This window comes from Meles meles, chromosome 7, assembly GCF_922984935.1.
Source record: "Meles meles chromosome 7, mMelMel3.1 paternal haplotype, whole genome shotgun sequence".
Lineage (NCBI taxonomy): Eukaryota > Metazoa > Chordata > Mammalia > Carnivora > Mustelidae > Meles > Meles meles.
Genome location: NC_060072.1, coordinates 110,080,448 through 110,106,167, shown reverse-complemented (window position 1 = coordinate 110,106,167; position 25,720 = coordinate 110,080,448). Strand labels below are relative to the sequence as shown.

Here is a 25,720-nt window from a genome sequence, read left to right as displayed (position 1 = left end):
ATCAAGCTACATTACTCTTCTTTCAATATTTTAAACATTATGCCAAAGATCAGCCTCTCTACAATAAATCTAAATAGAAACTCTACTATGATCACTTTAGAAGCAAAATTCTTAATTACATTCAGGGTTCCTGAGGCTAATCTAAATTGATCTACTTATATAAGGACAGGTAAAGCTCCAGGGTTTATTTATTTTTGGTTTTGTTCTTCCTTAAATTGATTTAGTAACACTATCCAAAATCACCAGGTGATAACTTCTTAAAATGTCAACTTGGTTGGGCTAAAGTGCCCAGACACTTAACTGAACACTAATTTAGATGTTGCTATGAAGGTATTTTGCAGATATAATTAAATTCTCTAATCCCTTTAAGTAAAGGAGATTATCCCAGATAATCAGAGTGGGTATAACTGAATCCTTTGGAAGGCCTCTAAAAGCAAGCTGAGGTTTCCCCAGGAGAGAAAAAAAAAAATTCTGCCTGTGGACTTGGCAGAATTTTTGCCCATGCCCATGAGATTTCTATCCTGCTGATGACCTTTTCTTCCTGTTAGATAGTCCCCCAGATTTCAGACTTGCTTTGACAGTCTCTCACAATCATGCAAGACAACTCCGTGTAATAAATTTCCAGACATTATATATATTATCTCTGGTTGCACTCCCAACTTATACACACCACAGTATAAAATATGAATTCAGAAGTAATACTTCTTATATTTAGTTGGGAAAATATTTTATATGTGCATATTTATATATATATATATGTGCAGATATATAAATATAAATCCTTTTAAAAACTGCAGAGTGGGGGCACCTAGGTGGCTCAGTGAGTTAAGCCTCTGCCTTCGGCTCAGGTCATGATCTCAGGGTCCTGGATCAAGCCACGCATCAGGCTCTCTGCTTGGCGTGGAACCTGCTCCCCCCCCCCGCCGCCTGCCTCTCTGCCTACTTGTGATTTCTCTCTGTGTGTCAAATAAATAAATAAATAATCTAAAAACTGCAGAGTGGTACAACACTGAGTCATCTTCTAACAGGAGCTACTATTGTTCTACAAGGGCAATGTAAGGGACTAACCATTTTTTATCTAGATCACAAAGAATAGGTCTGGGAATTCTTTGTGAGTTCTTTAATCTTGAAGATCCTTATATAAGAAGTACTAGGAAATGTGCAAAGTTTACTAAGAATTTTCTCTAGTTCAATTATTGTAACAGTCTTTCCCTCCCCCCCCCCCCCCATTTAGAAGGCTGCTGAACACCCTAGGGAATGAATTCTACATCCTGAATTATGGTGTGGCACTACCATCACACTAGTAAGGGGACACTACTTAAAGGGCATTCCAGCATTAGACAATGCTGGAATCGTCTAATGACAACCATAATCAAGACGATGACATCATAATCAAGACGACAATCAAAGACGATGACAACGATAATCAACAATACCAGAATCTTACCAGAGAGAACACATACTTTTTCCACAAAACAAGTACCCAAGAATTACAGTTCAGCTTGACACAAACTGGCTGTTCTTTAATTCTGATCAAGCAAAATTCCCAGCAAGCCTCAGCAGTAGCAGGAGCAGCAGGAGCAATTCAGTCTAGTACAGTACTACAGCCTTACATAACACTCACTTTCCCAGGAAGTCCCAAACAAACCCCCCTGACGGTGCAGGGACAGAAACCTGGCGTGGAAGATACAAACTGCGGGAGATTGGCTTTCTGAGAAACAGCATGGCCAAGAGGGGATATACACACAGAGAGACACACAGAGACCAAAACCCCAATGGATTAGGACCATGATAATACAAATTAAAAGAAAGGTGAAGAAATTCAAATGATAAATTATAGGGAGACAGACACCCACACATTAGGAAATAGTGGAATGGCAACACAAGAAGCAAATGGTTAGTAAGAAACATGGCAGCCACACACATGTACCTCAGTACTAAACAGGGGAACAAGAGGCATAATATAAAACTGTCTCTGACTATTATTCAGATTTTAAACTATATAGCTGAGCAACAAATTATAAACCCAGGAGCAAAAACTGAGTTTTAAAAACTTTCCCTATTTTGGTAGCCAAGAAACTTTGTGTCAAATCCTAAAACAAAATTACAATGCTGCCAGAGGCTAAAACTGTGCAGTGCTTTTCAACCTTTTAAGTTATATTCTGTGGAAAGAGAAGATCATTTGCAACTTTCTCAAAATGTAAGAAATACAGTGGTTAATAAAAGTAATTTGTGTGCTTTGGGTATAAAATATAGATTTAATCCTATTTCTTACTGTCTTTCAAGTCACACCCAACTCCAAAAATCAGTATTAGGTCCAAAAATGAATCAAGAAGTTTTTCAAGCAAGCTGCCTGGAATAACTAGCAGTAATTTCAATATAGATTTCTAATACAAGAAAACAAACCAAAAAATGAAACTTGATCAAAGAATTTCTCTTCTGAAATATTAAAATATTTGGTGGGAAGTCACTAATCCATCAAAAGTATTACATTTTAAAACCTGTGCAGCACTGCTGATTTCAGGCCAACACAAAAACAGAGAGGCATGTGTTCATGTGAGTATGTAAGTGTGTGTGTGCTGGGGGACAAACTGCAATGCAAACATGAAAAAGGGCATACAAAAATTCAATAATCTCATCTTAAGACGGGTAATTTTTAATTCTGATCTAAAGATTCTAACCATTCATCTTATCCAGAACCAGAAATAGAGTTAATATCAAAAGTAAGAGAAATCTCGTGAGTATGCAATCAGTATAGTGAATAAAAATTGTGAGGGTTAGACTTTATTGTTTTAATTTCTTGGGAACAGAGTAAGAGAAAACCAGTTCCACAGGGGATTATCAAATCTCCCAGTTACCCAAAAATTTTAAACTTAATAAACAACTATGAAAGTCATTTCATATTTCCCAATCTTCAAGAACATAAAAATAAAATATTCCTAAGAATCAGCTCTAAGAAGCCACATAGGTTAATGACTTCATTCTGTCACTGTTGTCTCTATTTAAAAGAATATAGGTGATTAAGTTCTACCAGAAGAACTACTTCTATGTACTTATAAATTTATGTTAAATACATGCTGTAAAAGAAGAGATCAAAGGGCATTTACTTAATCTTTAGTATAAAACACCCTAATTATGAAAGAAAGAAAGAAAGATTCCAAGAGAGCTGTAGGGCTAGATATGTAAACACAGCTCATTTTGAAGAATTCAAAGTCACAGACCCATAAAAATCATATCCAAGTCGATTAAATTATCCTCAAAATGGCTCTTCTCCTAAATTTAACCTAGGGACTGATGTAACAGCCTGCTTCTCCACAATACAAACTGTGTAAAGTCTAAAAATTCACAGCCAAAAGGAGCATTGGGCTCAATAGAAAAAGTCAAAGCCAATGAAAAAATATTACCTCCCTGAACTTGAGATTCATTTGCTCTGTGGATAATAAAGTAATTAAAAAGCAAGTAGCTACTTGTACTCTCATGATTAGCTAGTAGAAAAGTTTAACTTCTCCACTGATGAATACTTCCTTACTTTCCAATCAATGATGCTGATGCCCACAACTTCTTAATATATCCCCATTTGTTGTTGCCTTTCAAATGTTGCAGCAACGAATTTACAGTGACTCAGAATAAAATTAATAAAAATAGTAATACAACAACCTAAAGTCCAAGAGGCAGATATACCGAACAAGTATGCCCCCAAAAGTATAGTTTTAAAACCATACTTTAACCTTTCTAACATAGTAAATCCACCATTCAGCTTGCCTATCTTTACCTTTCCAACTCTGCGATCTTCTTATCCTTGTCATTCTTCTCATTTTCCACTTCCTTCAAGATTTCCAAGAGGCGGTCAACTTCTGCCTGGGCCTTGCTAGATTCATCTTTATACCTGGCAATCTCTCTCTCCAACTGCTGTATTCGGTCACTCATCTCTGGACTGGCTCTGGCTTCCAGTGTCGCCTCATGTGCCTTCAAAGAAAAGTGTTCAAATTCTATCAGACATATATAGTGGCAGCAGGCAAGCCATGTCCCAAAGGACCATCTGTATTTCAATTTAAATAGAGAATTATCAAATATCTAATAGCTAATCTTCAATTTATGAAGTTTTTCTCTGCTTAAATATTACATAGACAAAATATTAGTAATAACGAGAAATAATTATCATGGATTTCAAATGGATTTGTGTTTAGATGTACTACTGTACATATCTGAATATTAGGCCAAAAATCATCATATGACAAGACATGGTTTTTTATTCAGACAAGCCATTACACTACTATTCATCTGTTATTGATCTCTCCAAGATAATCTTTCCAATCTCCCTCAAAAAGGCATTGCCAGAGATTCACTGTTGATGTTACTATAACCAATGTCAATGCTGAGCTCTAATTCCCACCTGACCCTTACTTCCCTTCCCTTTTCCTATATACTGCTTCCAAGCATGTATGAATCATGCTTATGTATTAATGAAATATTCATATTCATACATGTATGACTACCCTGCTCTGCAGAGAGCCTGCTTCTCCCTCTCCCACTCCCCGTTTGTGTTCCCTCTCTTGCTGTCTGTCAAATAAATAAATAAAATCTTTTAAAAATATATTAAAAGGGTACATATATATTGCTAGGAAATACTTCGGAAAGCACTGAAGCAAAATACCTTAAGTAAAAGAGAAATGTTCCCATAAATTGGGCTAAATGCTTTGTCAAAGCAAAAGCTGTACTTCTAAGACTAAAACCTTTACCAACATCTTTTGTTTCAGGTTTAATCAGTTAGGAAAATCCGGTTACCAACAGCGGCCTTTAAAAATGATTCCACTGGCAGACATGTATTTTAATGTGTCAGCAAAATTCTAACCTAAACTGGTGTGGTTAAAAGCCATAACAGAGTAAAATCTAGAGGAAAGAGAGGCAGCCCTAATAAATGAATGAACTCATTTAAGAATAAAACAAGGCAAAAGCAGCAGAAATGCAAACACTTCCCAAGCCTGGGAGGAAATTTTGATCTTATAGAAACTTTCCCACTTTGTATTCATCCCAATATTCTTTAGAAAAGGAGTCATTTTTTTACAAATCTAGAGTTCCTACTTGAGGAAGGGAGAGAGAAGGTCAAGTGCGTTCATTTTCTACAGAGTAGTAAAAAAACCACTCATACAAAATACAGAAAAAACATCAACCAGGGCTTTATGGCACTACTCTGTCACATCACTTACTGGTCTAAATGGGTGGCTTAATACTATTTCAGGATCTTAAAGGGGGGGAAACTGTCAGTAAGAAAAGAAGAAAAAAACATAGAAGGAAATGGTATGATATAAGAAAAGAACAACAAAGAGAAAGAAAAGTAAAAGATAAAAATATGTAATTTTTAAAAGCTTGCAACAAAAAAATCCTCCAGAAAGAGCTATTACCCCCCCAGAGGAAAAAAAGAATTTAGCACTTTTTACAGTTCTAGTAACTCAGAAGTTCAATTTCAAGGCTTTCCTTAATAATTCTAAGGTTATTATCTCATACTGAAGGCATAAAATATGGAAATACACATACAGGATATAAATTCCTAAGCTAGAAGTATTTCTGTTCCATTTCTATTCTGTTCTATTTTTGTGCTAGTACCGTACTGTTTTGATCACTGTAGCTTTGTAATATAACTTGAAGTCCAGATTGTGATGCCTCCAGCTTTGCTTTTCTGTTTCAAGATTGCTTTGGCTATTTGCAATCTTCCATGATTCTATACAAATTTTAGGACTGTTTGTTCTAGTTCTGTGAAAAATGCTGGTGGTATTTTTTTTAAACATTTTATTCATTTGACAGAGAGAAATCACAACTAGGCAGAGAGGCAGGCAGAGAGAGAGGAGGAAGCAGGCTCCCCGCCGAGCACAGAGCCCGATGAGGGGCTCGATCCCAGGACCCTGGGATCATGACCTAAGCCGAAGGCAGAGGCTTTAACCCACTGAGCCACCCAGGTGCCCCGGTGGTATTTTTTTTTTTTAATATTTTATTTCTTTATTTGAGAGAGAAAGACCACGAAGGTGGGGAGGGACAAAGGGAGAGGAAGAGGCAGACCCTCTCCCTGCTTAGCCAAGAGCCCCCAGTAGGGCTCAATACCATGACCCTGGGATCACGACTTGAGCTGAAAGCAGATGCTTAACCACCTAAGCCACCCAGGTGACCCTGCTGGTGGTATTTTCATAGGCATTGCATTAAATGTATAGATTGCTTTGGGTAGTACAAACGTGCTAACAATAGTTGTTCTTCCAATCTTTAAGTATGGAATGTCTTCCCATTTCTTTGTGTCGTAAGTTCATTCCTAAGGATCTTAACTGTTGTTGGTACAACTACAAATAGGACTGATTCCTTAATTTCTCTTTCTGTGTCTTCATTATTGGTGTATAGAAATACAACAGATTTCTCAATGTTTATTTTGTATCCTTGAGACTTTACTGAATTCATTGATCAGTTCTAGCAGTTTTTTCATGGAGTCTTTCAGGTTTTCTACACAAACTATCACATGATCTGCAGATAGTGAAAGTCTGACTTCTTTCTTACCAATTTGGATGTCTTTTTTTCTTTTTGTTGTCTGATTGCTACAGCTACTACTTCCAGTACTATGTTAAATAACTGCAGTGAGTGTAGACATCTATGTCTTATCCCTGACTGTACGAAGAGGAAAAGCTGTTTTTCCTCACTGAGAATATAAGCTGTAGGATTTTCGTATAAGCCTTTATTACATGAGGTATACTCCCTCTAGATCTACTTTGTAAAGGCTTTTTATTCATGAATGGATGTTATACTTTGTCAAATGCTTTTTCTCCATCTACTCAAATGATCATATGGTTCTTTTCATTTATTAATGTTGTGTATCACATTGATTTGTGAATGCTGAACCACCCCTGCAAACCAGGAATAAATGCTACTTGACTGAGTGAATGATTTTTTTTAATGCACTGTTGTGTGGTTTGCTAGTGTTTTATTAAGAATTTCTGCATCCATATTCATCAGGGATACTGGCCTGTAGTTCTCTTTCTTCATGGAGTCTTTATCTGATTTTGGTATCAGGGTAATGCTGGCCTCATAGAATGAATTTGGAAGTTTTCCTTCCTTCTCTATTTTTTGGAATAGTTTGACAAAAAAAAAAAAAAAAAGAGAGAGAGAGAGAGAGAGAAAGAGAAAGAGAAATAAGTATGGTGGGGATGTACAGAAAAGAGAACTCTTATACACTGTTGGTGGAAATGGAAAACAGTATGAAGCTTCCTCAAAAAGTTAAAAACAGAACTACCATATGAGTAGTACATGTATACAGAGTATACATCCAAAGGAAACAAAATCACTACTGAAAAGATTATCTGTACTCCCATATTCACTGCAGCATTATTTATAGTAGCTAGACAGGAGTCAACCTAAATGTCCACTGATGGATGAATGGGTAAAGAAGTCACGGTACATATACAGAATGGAATACTATTAACCCATTAAAAAAGAAGGAATTCCTTCCATTTCTAACAACATGGATGAAGCTTGAGGGCATTAGGCAAAATGAAGTACGTCAGAGAAAGAGAAATACTATATGCTCTCACTTATATATGTAATCTAAACAACTGAACTCAGACAAATAGAGAACAGATGGTTGGTTACCGGGGCAGGGAGAGGAGTATGTGAAATGGATCAAAGTGGTCAAAGAGTATAAACTTCCAATTATAAAACAGTAAGTTCTCAGGAAGTACTACACAGCATGGTGGCTATGGTTAACAATACTGTTCAATTTGGAAATTGCTGAGAGAGTAAATCTTAAAAGTTCCCACAAACAAAAAATAAAATAGTTTCTATGTAAAAAAACAAACAAAAATAAATAAACCTACAAATAAGCTATAAAACAAAACAAAACAAATGCTAATATAGAAAACAAAGACAACAAAATCCTAGGCCTAATAAGCTCCTAAAGAATTAAAATTGTAGGGACGCCTGAGTGGCTCAGTTGGTTAAGTGTCTGCCTTCAGCTCAGATCATGATCCCAGGGTCCTAGGATCAAGTTCTGCATCAGGTTCCTTGCTCAGCAGGGAGCCTGCTTCTCCCTCTGCCTGCCTCTCCCCCTGCTTGTGCACTCTCTCTCTGAGAAATAAATAAATAAAACCTTGGGGGGAAAAATTAAAGTTGTAGCAAATAAACAAAAACCATCTGATGATATTTGGCTCTCTTTTTTAAGATATATAACTGACATATAACATTAGTTATAGGTGTACACTGTAATGATGATTTGACATGCCTGTGGTGTACTGTGAAATGATCACCACAATGAAATTAACATTACTACAAAGTTAGAAATAATCTCCTTCTTGTGATGAGAACTTTTTTTTTCTTTTAAATTTATTTATTTATTTTTTCAGCGTAACGGTATTCATTGTTTTTGCACAACACCCAGTGCTCCATGCAATACGTGCCCTCCCTATTACCCACCACCTGGTTCCCCCAACCTCCCACCCCCGCCCCTTCAAAACCCTCAGGTTGTCTTTCAGAGTCCATAGTCTCTTATGGTTCGCCTCCCCTTCCAATTTCCCTCAACTTCCTTCTCCTCTCCATCTCCCCATGTCCTCCATGTCATTTGTTATGCTCCACAAATAAGTGAAACCATATGATACTTGACTCTCTCTGCTTGACTTATTTCACTCAGCATAATTGTGATGAGAACTTTTAAGATCTACTTTCTTAGCAACTTTCAAATACACAGTAAAGTATTACTAACTATAATCACCATGCTGTACATTATATCCCAGGGCTTACTTATTTTATAACTGGAAGTTTTTATTTTCTGACCTGCTTCACCCATTTTGCCCACACAACACCACTCCCCCCACCTTCCTGGCAACCCCCAATCTGTTCTCTCTCTCTATACATTCAGGTTATTTTTGATTTTACATTCCACATATAACTGAGATCATATGGTATTTGTCTTTCTCTATGTCACTGCCCTGCTTTTAAAATGTAATAGTGCTAGGGAAAAATTTATCTACTAGAATGAGCTAAAATCTGAAGCACAATATTTAACAATTATTCTGAGTCTTATTACATCTTACTGCTTTATCCTTATCTCAATCTTACATTAGGAAATATACTCTCATTTATTCTAAGACATATTTTAAAGTCAAAGCTTTTTCTCTTCTTTCTTAAAAGGCAATTTCCAATATAAATTAATGAGTTTAGAAACACTCTGATAATTTAAAATACTCAAGTTCATTTGACATCTAGTAGAACTAAAAAAGCTATGTGAGACGTGTACTGAGGGAGCCTGGGTGGCTCAGTCACTTGCACCTCCAACTCTTGATTTCAGCTCAGGTTGTAATCTCAGGGTCCTGGGTCAAGCCCTGCATCAGGCCCCCTGCTCAGTGGGGAATCTGTTTATTTCCCTCTTCCTCCACCCCCCAGGAGCCATACAGATATGCACCCCGCCAATAAATAAATAAATAAATAGCCATGTATGTTAATTCGACCTCTGTGATATAATCTCAAATTCCCTGGGATAGGTAACCTATTGATTTCATAAATATTTATAGTGTTAATTAATAAAACTAAAGTTGATGCCCAGATATAGGCAATAATTGTATTTTTATTTTAGGTTTTAGATATTATTCTATATAGCAAAATTCACATATATACCTTCACGAAACTATAGGCCTGCTCCACATGAAAAACTGCTATAACTTCAGCTCCAAGATGTAAAAAGTCTGTAAGTCATCACTACCATTTTTAAAACAAGAAAAAGTTAAAAAACTGAAAATCAATTACTTTTCTTGGACCTATCAGAGAACTAAGGTCAAAGGGCAAACTACATCTCCAAAATCAAAAGAGTCATAGTTGAGATCTACCCACCTGGAGCAAAGCTGTTGGTAGAAACACTTCAATGGTGACTTTGAGGAATTACTAGAGGCTGAGTGTGGATGAGCATGACAGTGAGCATGACAGTCCTAGAAGCTGCAGTTTTAGGGCAAACTCACCTTATTTTAATGGACTTTACATCCAGAAATCCCACCAGGTTCTCAAAGTGAAGAACTGACAAAAATCCCTTTGGGTTCTGGTAAGGCTGTGGGCAGCAGTAATTGTGAAATATGCCCAAACTAGACTCTGCCCAAATGCAGAGTCTCTAGGCGCAAAGATTTTAACAGAGTTTTTTTTTTTTTTTTAAGATTTTATTTATTTATTTAACAGACAGAGATCACAAGTAGGCAGAGAGGCAGGCAGAGAGAGAGAGAGAGAGCGAGCGAGGGGGAAGCAGGCTTCCTGCTAAGCAGAGAGCCTGATGCGGGGCTTGATCCCAGGACCCTGGGATCATGACCTGAGCTGAAGGCAGAGGCTTTAACCCACTGAGCCACCCAGGCGCCCCAAAGATTTTAACAGAGTTTAATCCCACCTGGCAGATAGGCATTTCTCCCATTCTATCCCCTCTAGCTAAGGGGGAATACCTGTGTGAAGGTCACAGCCAGGGACAGAGGCTCATAAAAGACCAAAGACTTAATCACGAGACTATAGAAAGTTTATCTTCCCCCACATCTTACCACCACACGAATAGGGCTCCAGTATAATAACAAAAGATAACAGCTGAAAGAGCTACAAGATGCAGACTCTTTCCGAAGAGAGAAACCTGAAGTAACAGAGATGAGAATACTAGAGGAATTTGAAGCCTCTGGCACCTACAGCAAACATTAAATATAGCTCAACTCCTAGCCAGATTAAAACGTTACACATAGGCCTATTTACCCACTATCTAATACAACATACCTGTCTTTCAACAAAAAATTATAAGGTGTGCTAAAAGAAAAGACACAGTCTGAAAAGACAGAGCAAACATAAGAACCAGACTCAGATATTTGACACTGATGTTGGAATTAATCAGACACGAAATTTAAAATAACTGATTAACAGTTAAGGTCTCTAATGGGAAAAGTAGGCAATATCAAAAATAGATGGGTAATACAATCAGAGAGCTGGACACTCTAAGAAAGAATCAAAAGGAAATTCTAGGTATAAAAAACACAAGAAAAATTAATGCCTTTCATGGACCCTTTAGTTGACTGGATATGGTTGAAGAAAGAATCAGTAAGCTTAAAGACAGGTCAACAGAAACTTCCCAAAATGGAGGCGCCTGGGTGGTCAGTCAGTTGAGTGTCTGGCCACAGCTCAGGTCATGATCTCAGGGTTCTGGGACTGAGCCCCACACTGGGTTTCCTGCTAAGCAGGGAGTTCACTCACCCCTCCCCTCTGCCCCATCCCCTTCTGCTTGTGCTCTCTCTCAAATAAATAAAGTCTTAAGGAAAGAAAGGAAGGAAGGAAGGAAGGAAGGAAGAAAGAAAGAAAGACTGACATAGGAAGGGAGGGACTTCCCAAAATAAAAAGAGAAAAAAAAAAAAAAAAAGAACAGTACAGAACATTCAGGAACTATGGAGCAATTTCAGAATGTGTAACATACACATAACTGGAATATGAAAAGGAAAAGAAAGGAGAAGAAATATTGTAAGTAATAATGGCTGAGAATTTTCCAAAATTATGGATACACACCAAATCAGGAAGTTCAGAACACGAGGCAGTATAAATACAATATAAATTCTATACATCTATACACAGACGCATCATATTAAAAATGCAGAAAATGAAAGACAAAAAAGCTTAAAAGAAGTCAGAGGGGAAAAAAACACCTTATCTATAGAACAACAATGTTAAGAACTACAGTAAACTTATCATCAGAAATCACTTAAGAAGAAAGCAGAGTGAAACCTTTATAAAGTGTTACACAGAAAAAAACCCCACCAATCTAGAAACCCATGTCCAGTGTTGTTATCTCTCAAAAGTGAACAAGAAATAGAGATTTTCTTAAACAATAAAAACTGAAAAATTCATAGCCAGGAGACCCACCCTGCAAAAATATATTAAAAGAAATTCTTCAGAGGGCACCTGGGTGGCTCAGTCGATTAAGCATCTGACTCTTAATTTTGGCTCAGGTCATGATCTCAGGGTTGTGAGATGGAGCCATGCTCTGGGAATGCAGCCTACTTAAGATTCTCGCTCTCCCTCTGCCCCTCCCCCCCCCAACTCATTCTCTCTCTCAAAAAAAAAAGAAGTTCTCAGGCAGAAATAAATTATATAGGTCAGAAACTCACATATATATATAATAAAAGAGAGTTGGAGAAAGAATAAAGCTAAAACTACATCTTTTTATTATTCTTATTCTTCACCTAAAAGGTAATACTTTCAAGTAATAACAGTAATGTACTGGGTGATTATTGTACATAGATAAATGAAATGAATGATAACAGTGTCATCAAGAAAGGAAGAAAGGAGCTGGGAGTATTCTGTTGTATGTACCTGCATGACATATAAAGTGGGATAACATTTTTTGAAAATGAATTTAGATTAAAAATGTTTACTACATTATTTTTTTGATATGACACCAAAAGCACAGACAACAACAGCAAAAACAGGTAGATTGCATCCAACTAAAAAGCTTCTATACAGCAAAGAAAACTATCAACAAAATGAAAAGGCAACCTACGGAATGGGAGAAAATATTTGTAAACCTTATAGCTGACAGGGGGTTAGTATTCAAAATATGTAAGGAACTCATACAATTTAATAGCACAGACACAAATAATACAAATAATCCCATTAAAATGGGTGAAGGACCTGAACAGATAGATACTCTTCCAAAGAAGACAGACCAGTGGCCAAGAGGTACATGAAAAGTAGTAGCTCAATGTCACTAACCATCAAGGAAATGCAAATCAAAACTACAGTGAGATAACAATTAACATGTGTTAGAATGTCTATCATCAAAAAGACTAGATGGGCGCCTGGGTGGCTCAGTGGGTTAAGCCTCTGCCTTTCGCGCAGGTCACAATCTCAGGGTCCTGGGATCGAGCCCCACATGGGGCTCTCTGCTCTGCAGGGAGCCTGCTTCCCCCACCGCTCTGCCTGCCTCTCTGCCTACTTGTGATTTCTCTCTGTCGAATAAATAAATAAAATTTTTAAAAAAAGACTAGAAATAAGAGTTGGGAAGAGTATGAAGAAAAAGGAACCCTTGTACTCTGTTGGTGCGAATGCAAATTCATACAGCCATTATGAAAACAGTACGACGACACCTCCTCAGAAATTCTTAAATGGAGCTAGTATGTGATCCAGCATCCAAAGGAAATGAAATCACTATCTCAAAGAGATACCTGCACTCTCATGCTCATTGCAGCATTGCTCACAAGAGCCAAATACTGAAAGAATCTAAGTGTCCATCAATAGATGAATGGATAAAGGAAATACAATGTGCATGTTGTATACTGAAATATTATTTAATCATAAAAATAAAGGAAATCCTGCCATTTGTGACAACATGAATGAATATGGAGGGCATTATGCTAAGTGAAATTAAGCTAGACACAGAAAGACAAATACTGCATGATCTCACTTATATGTAGAATCTAAAAAAGTGGAATTTATAGAAGCAAAATAGAATGGTGGTTGTCAGGAGCTGGAGGGTGGAAAAGTGAGGACATGCTGATCAAAGGAAGGGTACAAATTTTCAGTTATAAGATCAATAAACTCCGGGAATTTAACATTTAGGATGGTGACCGTATTTCCTAATACAGTATTGTATACTTGAAATTTGCTAAGAGTATTAAAAAGTTCTCTCAACACAAAAAAATAAAATAGTAATATGTGAGGTAATGAATGTGTTAACTAGTTTGACTGTGGTCATCACAATGTATACACAAATCATCATGTTGTACACCTTAAATATATACAATTTTCAGTTGCTAATTACATCTCAATAAAGTTGGAGGATAAGTCAAAAATGTATATGGCAAACTCTAGGGTAATCACTTGAGAAGATTTAAGAAATATAACTGATATGCTAAAAGGAACAAGAAAATGGAATTATATAAAATGCTCAATTAAAGGACGGGAGAAAAAGCACAAAAGAAATGAAACACACAGAAAACTACAGTTGGGCATTGTGGAAGTAGTATAATAGGAAAACATCAGTAATGAGTTAAAATGAAAAAAACAATAATCCAGAATGAAACAAGGGAAAATATGAAAAGAAAATTGGCCATTAGTAAAACAGATAATAAATCAAAGTAGGGAAAAGCCATCAACCTCCTCTACCCAAAGATAACTTTAGTTTTTCTCATAAGCCTAAATATAAAGTCCAAGATATAAGAGAGTACAGTAACAAAGAGGTTAAAAATAAACAAACAGAAGAAAATATGGGATTGTCACGAACAAGGTAGTTTAGAATATTAATGAATAAAATATCACTTTTGATAGTTACTCCTCTGTTACATAAATTACATATAAGCGCTTCATCTTCGATATTCAGGTATAAAATAAAAAATTACCTCCACCTTTTCAGTGAGGAAAAATAGCCAGCCATCAAATCTGAATTGGTCATAATCAAAATCTGTAATCTCACAAACAGAATTCTCCTACTTATTCACAAATAACTTCAAGATATTAGATTTTCTTTCTTTCTTTTTCTTCACCTAAAAGGTAACACTTTAAAGTAATAACAGCTATGTACTGGGTGATTACTGATTTTAAACATGATTTTATTTTTGACATACCCTACGGGTAAGGCTATCATGTTGAATACACCCAATATATGGAAGGAGAACAAGATTTAAAGTGTCGAGATTAGGCTGCACCCTTTCTCATTAGTCATCAATATTGAGTTGGCCTCAATAGTTGAGGCCAATGAACTGGCCTCAGTTAATGTAACTGCTCAAACTGTAACGTAAACTGCTCACAGAGTTGGTAGCTCAGAGATTAAAAATATGAAAGTGTTTTGAAAACTATAAACTGCCACCATATAAATCTTAGAGGGAAATAAATCAAAGAAATGGAAAACAAATATAAGTCCCACATCCTAATACTTGCCAGCATGGGTGACTATCATTACTAAATTACCTCCTTCCAGGAGGCTTAATGCTAATGGAAGGAATATATCAGAAAATTAAGATTTTTACATTGTCTTATACTTTGTCCATAAAGAGGCTGCATTTTTTAATCTTTCTTTGATCTGTCAATTTTCTAAGATTTTGAGGATTCTCAGTAGTAAAATAAAACAAGACAAGAACAGTAAGAGAACTGATGAAGGTATAAATGATATTTTGAACTATGGGGAATATTACACCATTGGCAAATTATTACACATTGAACACTGCAGAGCTCTCTACTACGTTCTTATTTAAAGCAACGTAAGAAAAGTGGAAAAATTTTCTTTAACCTTTTTCAATTGTGATTCCATTTTCAGACACTCCTCCTTCTTCTGTTCCAAAGCAATCTCCAGTGTCTTAAGCCGTGAGTCCTTTTTCAGTCCTGAGGAAGCCAGTGAAGAAGCATGCTCTTTCAGATCCAAGAGTGAAGCCTGAAAGAAGCAAAACATGTCTAGAATAAATACTCAGTACAAACAAAATGGAAATGTAAATTTTAAAATTTATTATCTTGGTGGCTTGTAGTTGCTCTTTATTACTATATACTGACACTTCCATTTCAAGAACATTCATGAAATATAAAACAATGTCAGCTTCAGCTTTTGAGTCCTAACTAAAGTAAGCTTAATTCCCAAGAAATACCAACTGAACTGTGATTTAAAGAGTTCTATCAATACATATCCATTACCATAAAATAAATGGAAGTAGATCAAGTTTCATGAATGAAACTAGTCATTAGCAGTAGTACTCACTACTAGTTATTGCAGTAGCTAACCTGACTTAAATATAAAATACTTTTCCCTTTTAAAAGGAAAGTTCCATTAGAAACTTAAATTTCCATAAACTGTCTTAAAGATAACTAGAAATAAAATCCAAGAGTGCCCCTAGAGCTCAGGCATTATTACATGATCACAGGCAGTATTTTTTACTACTTGGGTCACATTAACAGGACCTTCCAAAAGCAAGACCAAAATATACTAAGTAACCTAATTGGTCAGCAATTACTTATGATTACTCTGCCAATACTGAGATGCACTTTAAGAGATATTAGAAATACACAGCCCTCTGTTACATAAACTTTCATCTATCACCTTTCTTACCATTAGCACAGCATTTCCATGTGTAACGGCTTCAGTTATTTTAGGATCTATAAAAATGTCATTAACAAGTAAGAAACGAACTCATAACATATTGAAAAAGCTAAAGACTTAGGAAATGAATGATCCAATCTATTATGTCTCTGCAAAGCTTTCCAAAATTCCCCTTAATGTGTTCTGAAAAGCCCTGCTATAAGAATATTAAGAAAAATCTCCCATCAAATACATTTTTTATGCATTATGTAAATGCCAACAACATATACATACAATGCACTAAGCAAACCAAATCATTCTATTTTGGTGATCTTAACCTCTTTTTCTGAGAGGTCGCCTTGCAATAAGCTGACTTTTTCTTTCAAGTCTTTAAGATCTTTTTTGTAGTTATCAATTTCCTCTTGCTTCTCTCGTTCATCTCTGTCCCGCTGTTCCTTTAAGCGTTCAATTGTCCGCTCCTGATGAGAGAACACATCAATACATAAGAAAATTCCTTTCACACTTATATTATATGACCTAATTCAGCTTTCAGCTGATAAAATTTCACATTTTCATGCTTCATTCAAAAGACAGGGATAAGTTGTTAATAACCAACTTTTCAAGTAATTCACCCTTCCTACCTCTCTAGCAATAACAAAGATGTGGCTTTGCTCTTTTGATTCCCCTAGGTTTCTTTTCCTATAATCTCAAATAGTATTAGAAGTCCTTAAAGTAATCTTTTGGAAAAATTCCTTTATTCAATTCCTAATAACAAAAACTTCACACACACACACACACCCCCACCCCCTAATCAGTAACACATTTTTTATATGTAACTCACACATTGCCCACAGACAATGGAAACAACTCACAATTTGCATACTAAAAAAGGAGATTATGATATGTTGAATTTAAAAGGGGGGTGGGGTGGGGGTAGGGCACCTGGGTGGCTCAGTCAATTAAGAGTCTATGGTCAGCTCAGGTAATGATCCCAGGGTCCTGGGATAGAGTCCCACATTGGGCTCCCTGCTCAATGGGGAGACTGCTTGTCCCTCTCCTGTCCCTCCCACCCTCCCCCTGCTTTCTCGGTTCTCTCTCTCTCTCTCAAATAAATAAATAATCTTAAAAAGGGGGGTGGGAAGACAATCCATTAAAACTTCTGTCAACAGATACTCGGTAAGTCTGAAAGTTGAAGCAATTTAAGTATATTTCTGGTTATTATTTCTGACTATATCCAGGGATCAAGCCTTGATCCCTGACATATAGCCTGAAGCATTGTGAGTCCAAAAGGCTTAAGGAACAGTGACCCTATTCCTTTAAAAAAATCAATTACAATGCCCCACCAAGATTCCTTAAACCTCCTTCTAAGACATTAACACCTAACTGGCTGGGCCACTTCTTTATTATGTCAACCATTCCTGAAAAATTAGGTTTGCTCATAACGCAAAATGAAGTAGCTAGGCCAAGACTAGAAAAACAACAAGTATGTTTCTGTAAATAACTAAAATCCCAGATTTTATTAGGTACCAACATGGTACAGTAAAGGAGAACTAATTATATACTGCTTCCTAATGGTCAATGTCTGATATTTCCACATCCCCAAGTTCTAACAGATGAGATAAATAAAAAGTACTTTTCTTTTCGTTCAGAAGACAGTTAAGTGGGAACTTATGGCTTAGTCTTTAGAAATTTCAGCCACTGGGGGCATCTGTGGCACAATTGGTTAAGAGTCTGACTCTTGGTTTCCGCTCTGGTTATGATCTCAGGATGGTGAGATGGAGCCCTACATCAAGCTCCTAGCTCAGTGTAGAGTCGGCTTGAGTTCATTTCTCCCTCTCCCTCTGCCCCTACCCCCTCTCTCTATTAATATTTAATATTTACATTAATAGATATTTAACATCTATTAAAGAAAAGAAGAAAAAAGAGGAAGGAAAGAAGAAGGAAAGGAGAGGGGAAAACTTTCAGCCACTACCCTCCAGTGTGAAATCCATCTTGCCTAGCAACAGATGTTTAAGTTGACAAAAACAAAATGGCTTTTCTATCCCTTTATACTATCTACAACAGCAATAGTACAGAAAACTCTTTTCTCTTTTGCTCTAAGGGATTTCTTCTGCCTTTTAAATCCAAGTCTCATTACTAGAGAAAATTTAACGTTAATGAGAAAGAAGAGCAAATGTGTCTACATTGAGAAAGAAGAGCAAATGTGTCTACAAAGGGTCCAAACCAGTTACTCACTTTCTCTGCAAGAGCCTCCTCCAAAGTTGTCAAGGCAGTGTCGGTGTTGGTAGTGTCAGCCTGCAAGGATTTGACTCGTTCTTTCAAGCTGCTCATTTGCTTTTCCTTATCTCTAAGTTGCTCTTGAAGATTTTCAATCTAAGTGTGGGGGAAAAAATGGAAATTAGAAGAAATACAAATAGTCACAATAAAAATCATTTTACGTTGGAAACAGATCAGGGTAGTCTCTGAATGTGTGTTCCACAGAAATAATTTAATACTAAGGGTATCCAAACTGAATGCAAAATTTAAAAGACAGAATTTAGAGCCAGAACACAGAAAAGACACACATGTAGCTATGGACATATATGCATATATATAAATCTCTCAAAAAATAAGGAAAGTAGCTAGAGAGAAAAGAGCCAACATTTAGAGATGGGATTGAGAGTGGAATGATAGGAAAGACAAGAGAAATGGGATAACTTCAATAATGACACTGTAAATCACTTCACAGTGAATTGAGGATTAGAGCAAGATAGTAAGAGACAAATCAGCTCTCTAAAGAAAAACTGTTCTTAAATGCTAGTGTAAAAATATATTTTTATATCATCTTTTATCTAAACATGAAGTATTTTCAATGAAATTCCTTATTGTAGATATTCATTCCTTCATACCCATCTATATGCATTCATTTACTCAAAGAGGTATTTACCAAATTCCTTATTATATTGCAAGGCACTAGTGGGTACAAAGAAAAATGAATAGACTGAGTTTTATTATAAGATGGTAAAAGAACTCACCATTATGTAGCTGAATCCAAGCTATGGATGGTCCTGTGTGCAATCTAAGGAGCATAAATTTTATTCTAGACAGATGGGAACCATTAGGTATTTTTAAGCAAAGAAATGATCTGGTCAGTTCTGCATTTTAGACAGATAATTCTGATGGTTGTGGAGAAAAAAATTTAAGGGGACTTGTATAGAGACATGGAAAATAATTAGAGTTTATCAATCCCCCAAGAGATACTGAAGATTAAATGAGCTAAGAGAGATGGAAAAAAAGAGGTGGGTTTGAGAAACATTATAGAGACAGGATGTTATCATCCTGTTAAAGGTTAAAGGTTAAAGTTAAAGGTTAAAGGTTAAAATACATATAACGAAAAACACTGAGGAAAAAAACATGAAGGAATTGTAGCAAGATAGTCTTAATAAACTAAAAGAAAATAAGGCAATTACTGTAGATCTCACAAACTTCATTCATTTATTCAACACATACTTGAGCTCTTGCTATGTGCCAGAAACTTTTCTCAGTGTTGAGAATATAGAAGTAATCAAAACAGACAAAAATCCCTATCCTCAAAGAGATAACATCCTAGTACAGCAGACATTAAATGAATGAAATAAACACAGTATGTAAGCTAGAGATAAGTTCTATAGAGAAAAATCAAGCAGGAGATATAAATTAGTCCACTCTTAAACTAATACTAGAGCGAGCTGGTATATTTTACATGGTTTTCAAAAAGCAACATAAATATTATCTCCTTTGAAAAGATCTCCTTGAGAATAAAATGCTCTTTATACTCAATCATACATATATATGTTACATACACATAGACTCTCTCCATTCTTTCATCTATCTCTATGTTTACCACCTTTATCTCTTTTTATCCCATCTACATTATAACACTTATCCCTGACCATATTGTAATTCTGTGATACATGTCTCTACAAATAGACTGGATCCTGCCCCTCATATTTGGCACACACTAGGTGTATACTAAATATCAGTTCATTAATCAGTAAATGAATAATATATAAGCTTAGACTTCTAGAAACTGTATTTAGGCATACACATAAACTCCTGGCAAGAATGGAACAACAAAAGAAGTCTAGATACTAGCTAACAGACACATAAAAAGATGCTCAGTATCACTCATCATCAGGGAACTACAAATCCAAACCACAATGAGATACCACCTTACACCTGTCAGAGTGGCTAAAATTAACAACATAAAAACAGCAGATGTTATCGAGGATGCAGAAAAAGGGAAACCCTCTTACACTGTTCATGGGAATGCAAACTGGTGCAGCCACTCTGGACAACAGTATGAAGGTTCCTCAAAAAGTTAAAAAGAGAACTATCCCCCAAATCCAGCTACTGCACTACTAGGTATTTACCCAAAAGATACAAAAATAGTGATTCGAAGGGGCATACACATTCTGATGTTTATAGCAGCATTAGCTACAATAGCCAAATTATGGAAAGAACCCATATGTCCATCATCTGATGAATGGATAAAGATGATGTGGTGTACATGCGCGCACGCGCACACTGGAATATTACTCAGCCATCAAAAAGAATAAAATCTTGCCATTTGCAATGTTGTGGACAGAGCTAGAGAAATAAATGAGAGGAAAACAAATACCATGTGATTTCACTCATATGTGAAATTTAAGAAATAAAACAGATGGTCATAGGGGAAAGGAAAAAAGAGAAAGAGAAAGGCAAACCATAAAAGAGACTTTTAACTACAGAAAATAAACTAATGGTTAACAGAGGGGAGGTGGGTGGGGGGATGGGCTAAATGGATGATGGGAAATAAGGAGGGCACTTATCATGAGATGAGCACTGCATGTCATATGTAAGTGATAAATTACTAAATCCTACTCCTGAAAATATTACACTATATGTTAACTAACCAGAATTTAATAAAAACGTCAAACAAAACAGAAGTCTAGAAACAACATTCAGATAACTTCCTGCACTAATCAATTTAATATAAGCTCATTAAGGAACTGCCTCATTCTATAGGGAAAGAGAAAAGTCTCTCTCTAGAGTGAATAAGAATTCCACTAGCAGAATAAATAAGCTATGCTAAAGGATATGGTAACTTTAGACTAAGATATCATAAATGCTGTGTAAGGCTTAGATTTTTATTCTTTAACAATGAAATAATCAGGGGCGCCTGGGTGGCTCAGTGGGTTAAAGCCTCTGCCTTCGGCTCAGGTCATGATCCCAGGGTCCTGGGATCGAGCCCTGCATCAGGCTCTCAGCTCAGCGGAGAGCCTGCTTCTTACTCTCTCTGCCTGCTTCTCTGCCTACTTGTGATCTCCGTCTGTCAAATAAATAAATAAAATCTTTCAAAAAAAAAAAACAAACAAACAAACAAAAAAGAAATAATCATACAGGTAAACCACTAAAATGCCTGAAATGGGCTCCAGTCTTTTCAATGCCATTGAAAGTTCAAAAGTGGTGTTTTCAGAGAAAACACCATCACAAAAGAAAATCATTAGTCTTCCTTTAATCAGACACTTTTATTAGAATCTCATGTGGATCAATCATTAGGTAAACTCACAACCAGTGAAGAGAATTTTGCCCCTCAAAAATCTAATACTCCATATACACAGAGAACGTACTGTCCTGGTGTTTACATGTTCAACCAGCTACCCATGTCATTCCAGTTGCTAACATATAAGCCTTATTAAGCAAAGAAAAGATAAAATCACACAGCTAATTAGACTTTCTTGTCAAGAAAGAGCAATACAAGAGCCATTATTTAAAATAAAATTTCAAAGAACCAACCAAGTTTTCCATACAAGAAAAGAGATTTTGTTTTACAAGCCGACCTAATACACAAACAGCCCTTACATGCATCATAAGGAGAACACCCTTCTTCCCCCCAACCATCATCAGCATCTAAGAAAGAAATTAAGATAAACTGCTAACAATACCAATCATATAATTTCTATGTAGTCACACTATTAAAGGAATCCATTCTTCTTTGCAGGCAAAACTTTTCATAAAATACTCAGGTGCAGAAGCTGCTAAACTTGGTAAAATCCCCATTACCAAGTTCTCCCTAAGCCACTTTCTTTTTCAATTACCCAGCTGTCTAAACAGATTGTTAAGTTGGAGCGGAGGAAAAGGATGGCTATTCACGTCTAAAGAGGAGGAATAAACATTCCATAGTGAAAAGAACTGACAAAATGAAGGACAGTGGACAGTAAAATTGCCTCCTTTGGGCAAGCTGCCATCAGCAAGGAAGACCTGAAATAGACACCAATATGTGCAACCATATAAGCACTGAATAAATGCTAAAGATGCTGTGTGTGGTATGTGGGAGGAGGAGTGTGTACAAAACTCTTCTCTTTTAGTTTACCTAGCAACATGATGGATAACATGAGCCCTACTGAGAGCTGCTGTTAAATATCCTCACTGTGGTTGTGATTCAAAATCGTGCTCTCAACTAGTGTTGATGACCTAAAAGCTGATCACCCCAATAGTGTCATATCATGGTATTTCAGTACTTACTATGCAATTTCTATAAAATATACAGCTTCCTATTTCTATACTAAATTCAATCATCCACAGGATCTAAAATAAAAAACTTACAAAAAGCTTTGAATATAATATCCAAGGAAAAAACTGGATCGGTTGCATACATACTTGAATGTGAACAAAAAAATTATTTGGATCATGTTAAATGGGAAAATACTCCTTTAAATATGCTTGGGCTATGGGGTGGGGGGAGTCCTCTCCACTTTGTGGGAACAGAAATCACAAAATCCCTAAAATAACAATATAACAATAATAATGGTTGTGGTGGTGAGGAGGAGGTGGTGATAACTAACATTTAAAAGGAACACTGTATCCTCATGAGGCACCTGGGTGGCTCAGTCTGTTAAGTGTCTGCTTTTAGCTCAGGTCATGATTCCAGGGTCCTAGGACAGAACCCCGATCAGGGTCCCTGCTCAGCAGGGAGTCTACTTCTCCTTCTCACTCAGTCTATCCTGCCCCTCCCCCCAAATAAATAAAGAAAATCTTTAAAAAAAAAATAGTATTCTTTTTAAGTCAGGCATTGTTGTAAGACCTTTATATATAACAACTATTTAAGCATTACCAGAAGACTATGAAATAATTACTAAGTAATCAACCTTCAGAATCCTACTCTTAAATCACTATGCTATAAATGTTGTGATGAAAAGAAAAAAAAACAGAAAAGATAATCATACAAATGACTTAAGCATCTTTACATAAACTATCCCTTATTTTTAAATACTGTTTACTAATAAACACAGTACATTTTACTATGGTCACTTATACTAAAATCATACCCCTTACTGAAAGCAAAGAATGAAGGCTGGAGGTACCAAACCACTGCAAATGCAAAAGTACATCTTCCATGGAAGAAACATATATCCAAACTCAATACACTCAAGCTAGTGGGCAGAGTCAAACACACTTGATAATCAGGATTTCAGTATCAAGGTATTATTAAAACAGCCTGTGTAGCCTGATGTTCAAGGGCTAGAAAGCAGCAGCTAGTTTGGATTAGAAAGCACTTGACAATGAAACAATGGAAAAGATTTTAAAAGATTTTCCTTCTCTTACTTGTTTTATCATATTGAAAATTAATGACTGCTACAGAAAATGACACATTTTATAATCCTATGGGCTTTTTTCCTACTTTCCATAAACCCCATCTGACACAGAAAGAGATCATGAAGTACCTATTAGTGTATAATCAACTTCTGCATGAGTATAATTTTGTAGAGATCAAAGGAACTGGTGCTTATTCTCTATGTCTATGTCCCTGATGATAAATAGGGAGGAGGGGAATCAACCAGGTTTACACATACAGTTTATTACCATACAGCAGAACTAAGAATTCAAGATTTTTTTTAAGTAACTATTTACAGAAAGATGACATTTCCTTCTCTAATCATAGTATAGCTCTGATAACTGGGTTGTTTAAAAAAATAGAAACAACATAATTATTATATTATATAAAGCCTTTTTCTCCTCGTATAATTTTTATTTTACAAAGAGAGAGAAAAATGTATGAAACCAGAGCAAGACTAATGCCAAATGCATGCTACATGTGAATTCATCAAAGCTGCATACCAATTCCATATTGGCACAGATTTTTTTTTACATCTTTTGTTTTGGTTTTTATCAGCCTTGCCAGTTGTCAGGAACTATCATGTTTCAATGTGGGTGATTTATTCCTAGTCAAGTGGAACTGATTACTCTGCCTTTGAGGTTCTAATCACTGAGTAAAGGTAAAAGAGACTTCGTCTAGGATATAGTTCTAAGGACAAGGAATCCCAAAACACTTCCTGCAATCACCTAGCTACTTTAAACATCATTTAAAGAATATTTTTTGATGATGTATCCACAGTTGTTCTAAGCAGTCATCAGCATCAACTTACTATGTGGAGCAAATTACAGAGAGGCTCTGACCTTTACCTACTTTGTTAACGGTACCTTCCAATATCAATGGCAGAAGTACAGTCTGCATGAACTCTCCATAATCAGGGGCAAAAGGGAACTACAGTATTTAATAAAATATAAAAAGGAAAAATTTACTAAGTCCCCTAATTTCTAGGTAACTGTTTATGTACTACCCTATGCTCTGGCAAAAAAAAAAAAAAAACCCAACTAGGCACAATAATAATTTACCAAAATGAGTTCCTGCCCAGACTATTTATATTGGCCTTTAAATGTTATTTGTCCAGGGGCACCAGGGTGGCTCGTTGGTTAAGCATCTGCTTCTGGCTCAGGTCATGATCCTGGGGTTCTGGGATCGAGCCCACATCAGGCTCCCTACTCAGCAAAGAGTCTGCTTCTCCCTCTCCCTCTACTGTTCCCCTTACTTGTATGCTCTCTCTCTCTGTCAAATAAATATATAAAATCTTTTAAAAAGAGAGAGAGAGAGAAAGAAAAAAAGGAAGGAAGGAAGGGAGGGAGGGAGGAAGGGGGGGGGGAATATTACTTGTCCAATCATGTGTTTCCAGTTATGAGATGACATAAGAACAACAAAATCATGAGAAACTCTAACCCAATGTTTTAAACTCAGTCTAGGTTGTGAAAAGCTTTCATACCTATATTGGCAATTACTGTTTATGCTCTTTAATAAGCCCAGCAAGGATTCTGGTTGGTAACCAATTATTTTTTTGGTTGAGTTTCCCTCTCAACTGTGCTATTCTCTTACCATGTAAGTCATGGAGTGGATTACTGTAATGAAAAACTAGCTGGCTATGTCGTCTGGGCAAATTACTTTATCTTTCTAATTACTTTATTATAAAACAGAAGAATAGGGGTGCTTGGGTGGCTCAGTTGGTTAAGCATCTGCCTTCCACTTTGGTCATAATCCCAGGGTCCTAGAGTCCCACAGCGGATTCCCTGCTCAGCGGTGAGTCTGTCTCTCTCTATATCCCTCCCCCCTGCTTCTGCTCTCTCACTCATGCTCTCTCTCAAATAAATAAAATCTTTAAAAAAAGAACAGTAATATTTCTTTCAATTATAAATACAACTGCATTCTTAGGGCGAAGACAAGAACATTTAAAAAGTAATAAAATTCACCAGAGCACCACTATATTTTATCTTAAAAACTATTTAATTTAAACAAAACAAAACTATTTAATTTACTATGCAAAAAGTATATTAAATTAAACAAGTTGTTTAGTTTAAACAATT

At 36.2% G+C, this 25,720-nt stretch overlaps 1 protein-coding gene across 11 annotated transcripts in view; it reads right to left on the bottom strand.

The window, feature by feature from the left end:
* ERC1 (ELKS/RAB6-interacting/CAST family member 1) overlaps positions 1-25,720 on the bottom strand; it is a 547,045-nt gene that overhangs the window by 349,994 nt on the left and 171,331 nt on the right. For all 11 annotated transcript variants that reach the window (XM_046012301.1, XM_046012300.1, XM_046012305.1 and 8 more), the window contains 4 exons: positions 18,263-18,400; positions 16,366-16,506; positions 15,251-15,391; positions 3,773-3,966 (listed from right to left, as the gene is read on the bottom strand). In XM_046012301.1, coding sequence (XP_045868257.1) covers positions 3,773-3,966; positions 15,251-15,391; positions 16,366-16,506; positions 18,263-18,400 — 614 coding nt within the window. The remainder of the gene's footprint in view (positions 1-3,772; positions 3,967-15,250; positions 15,392-16,365; positions 16,507-18,262; positions 18,401-25,720) is intronic.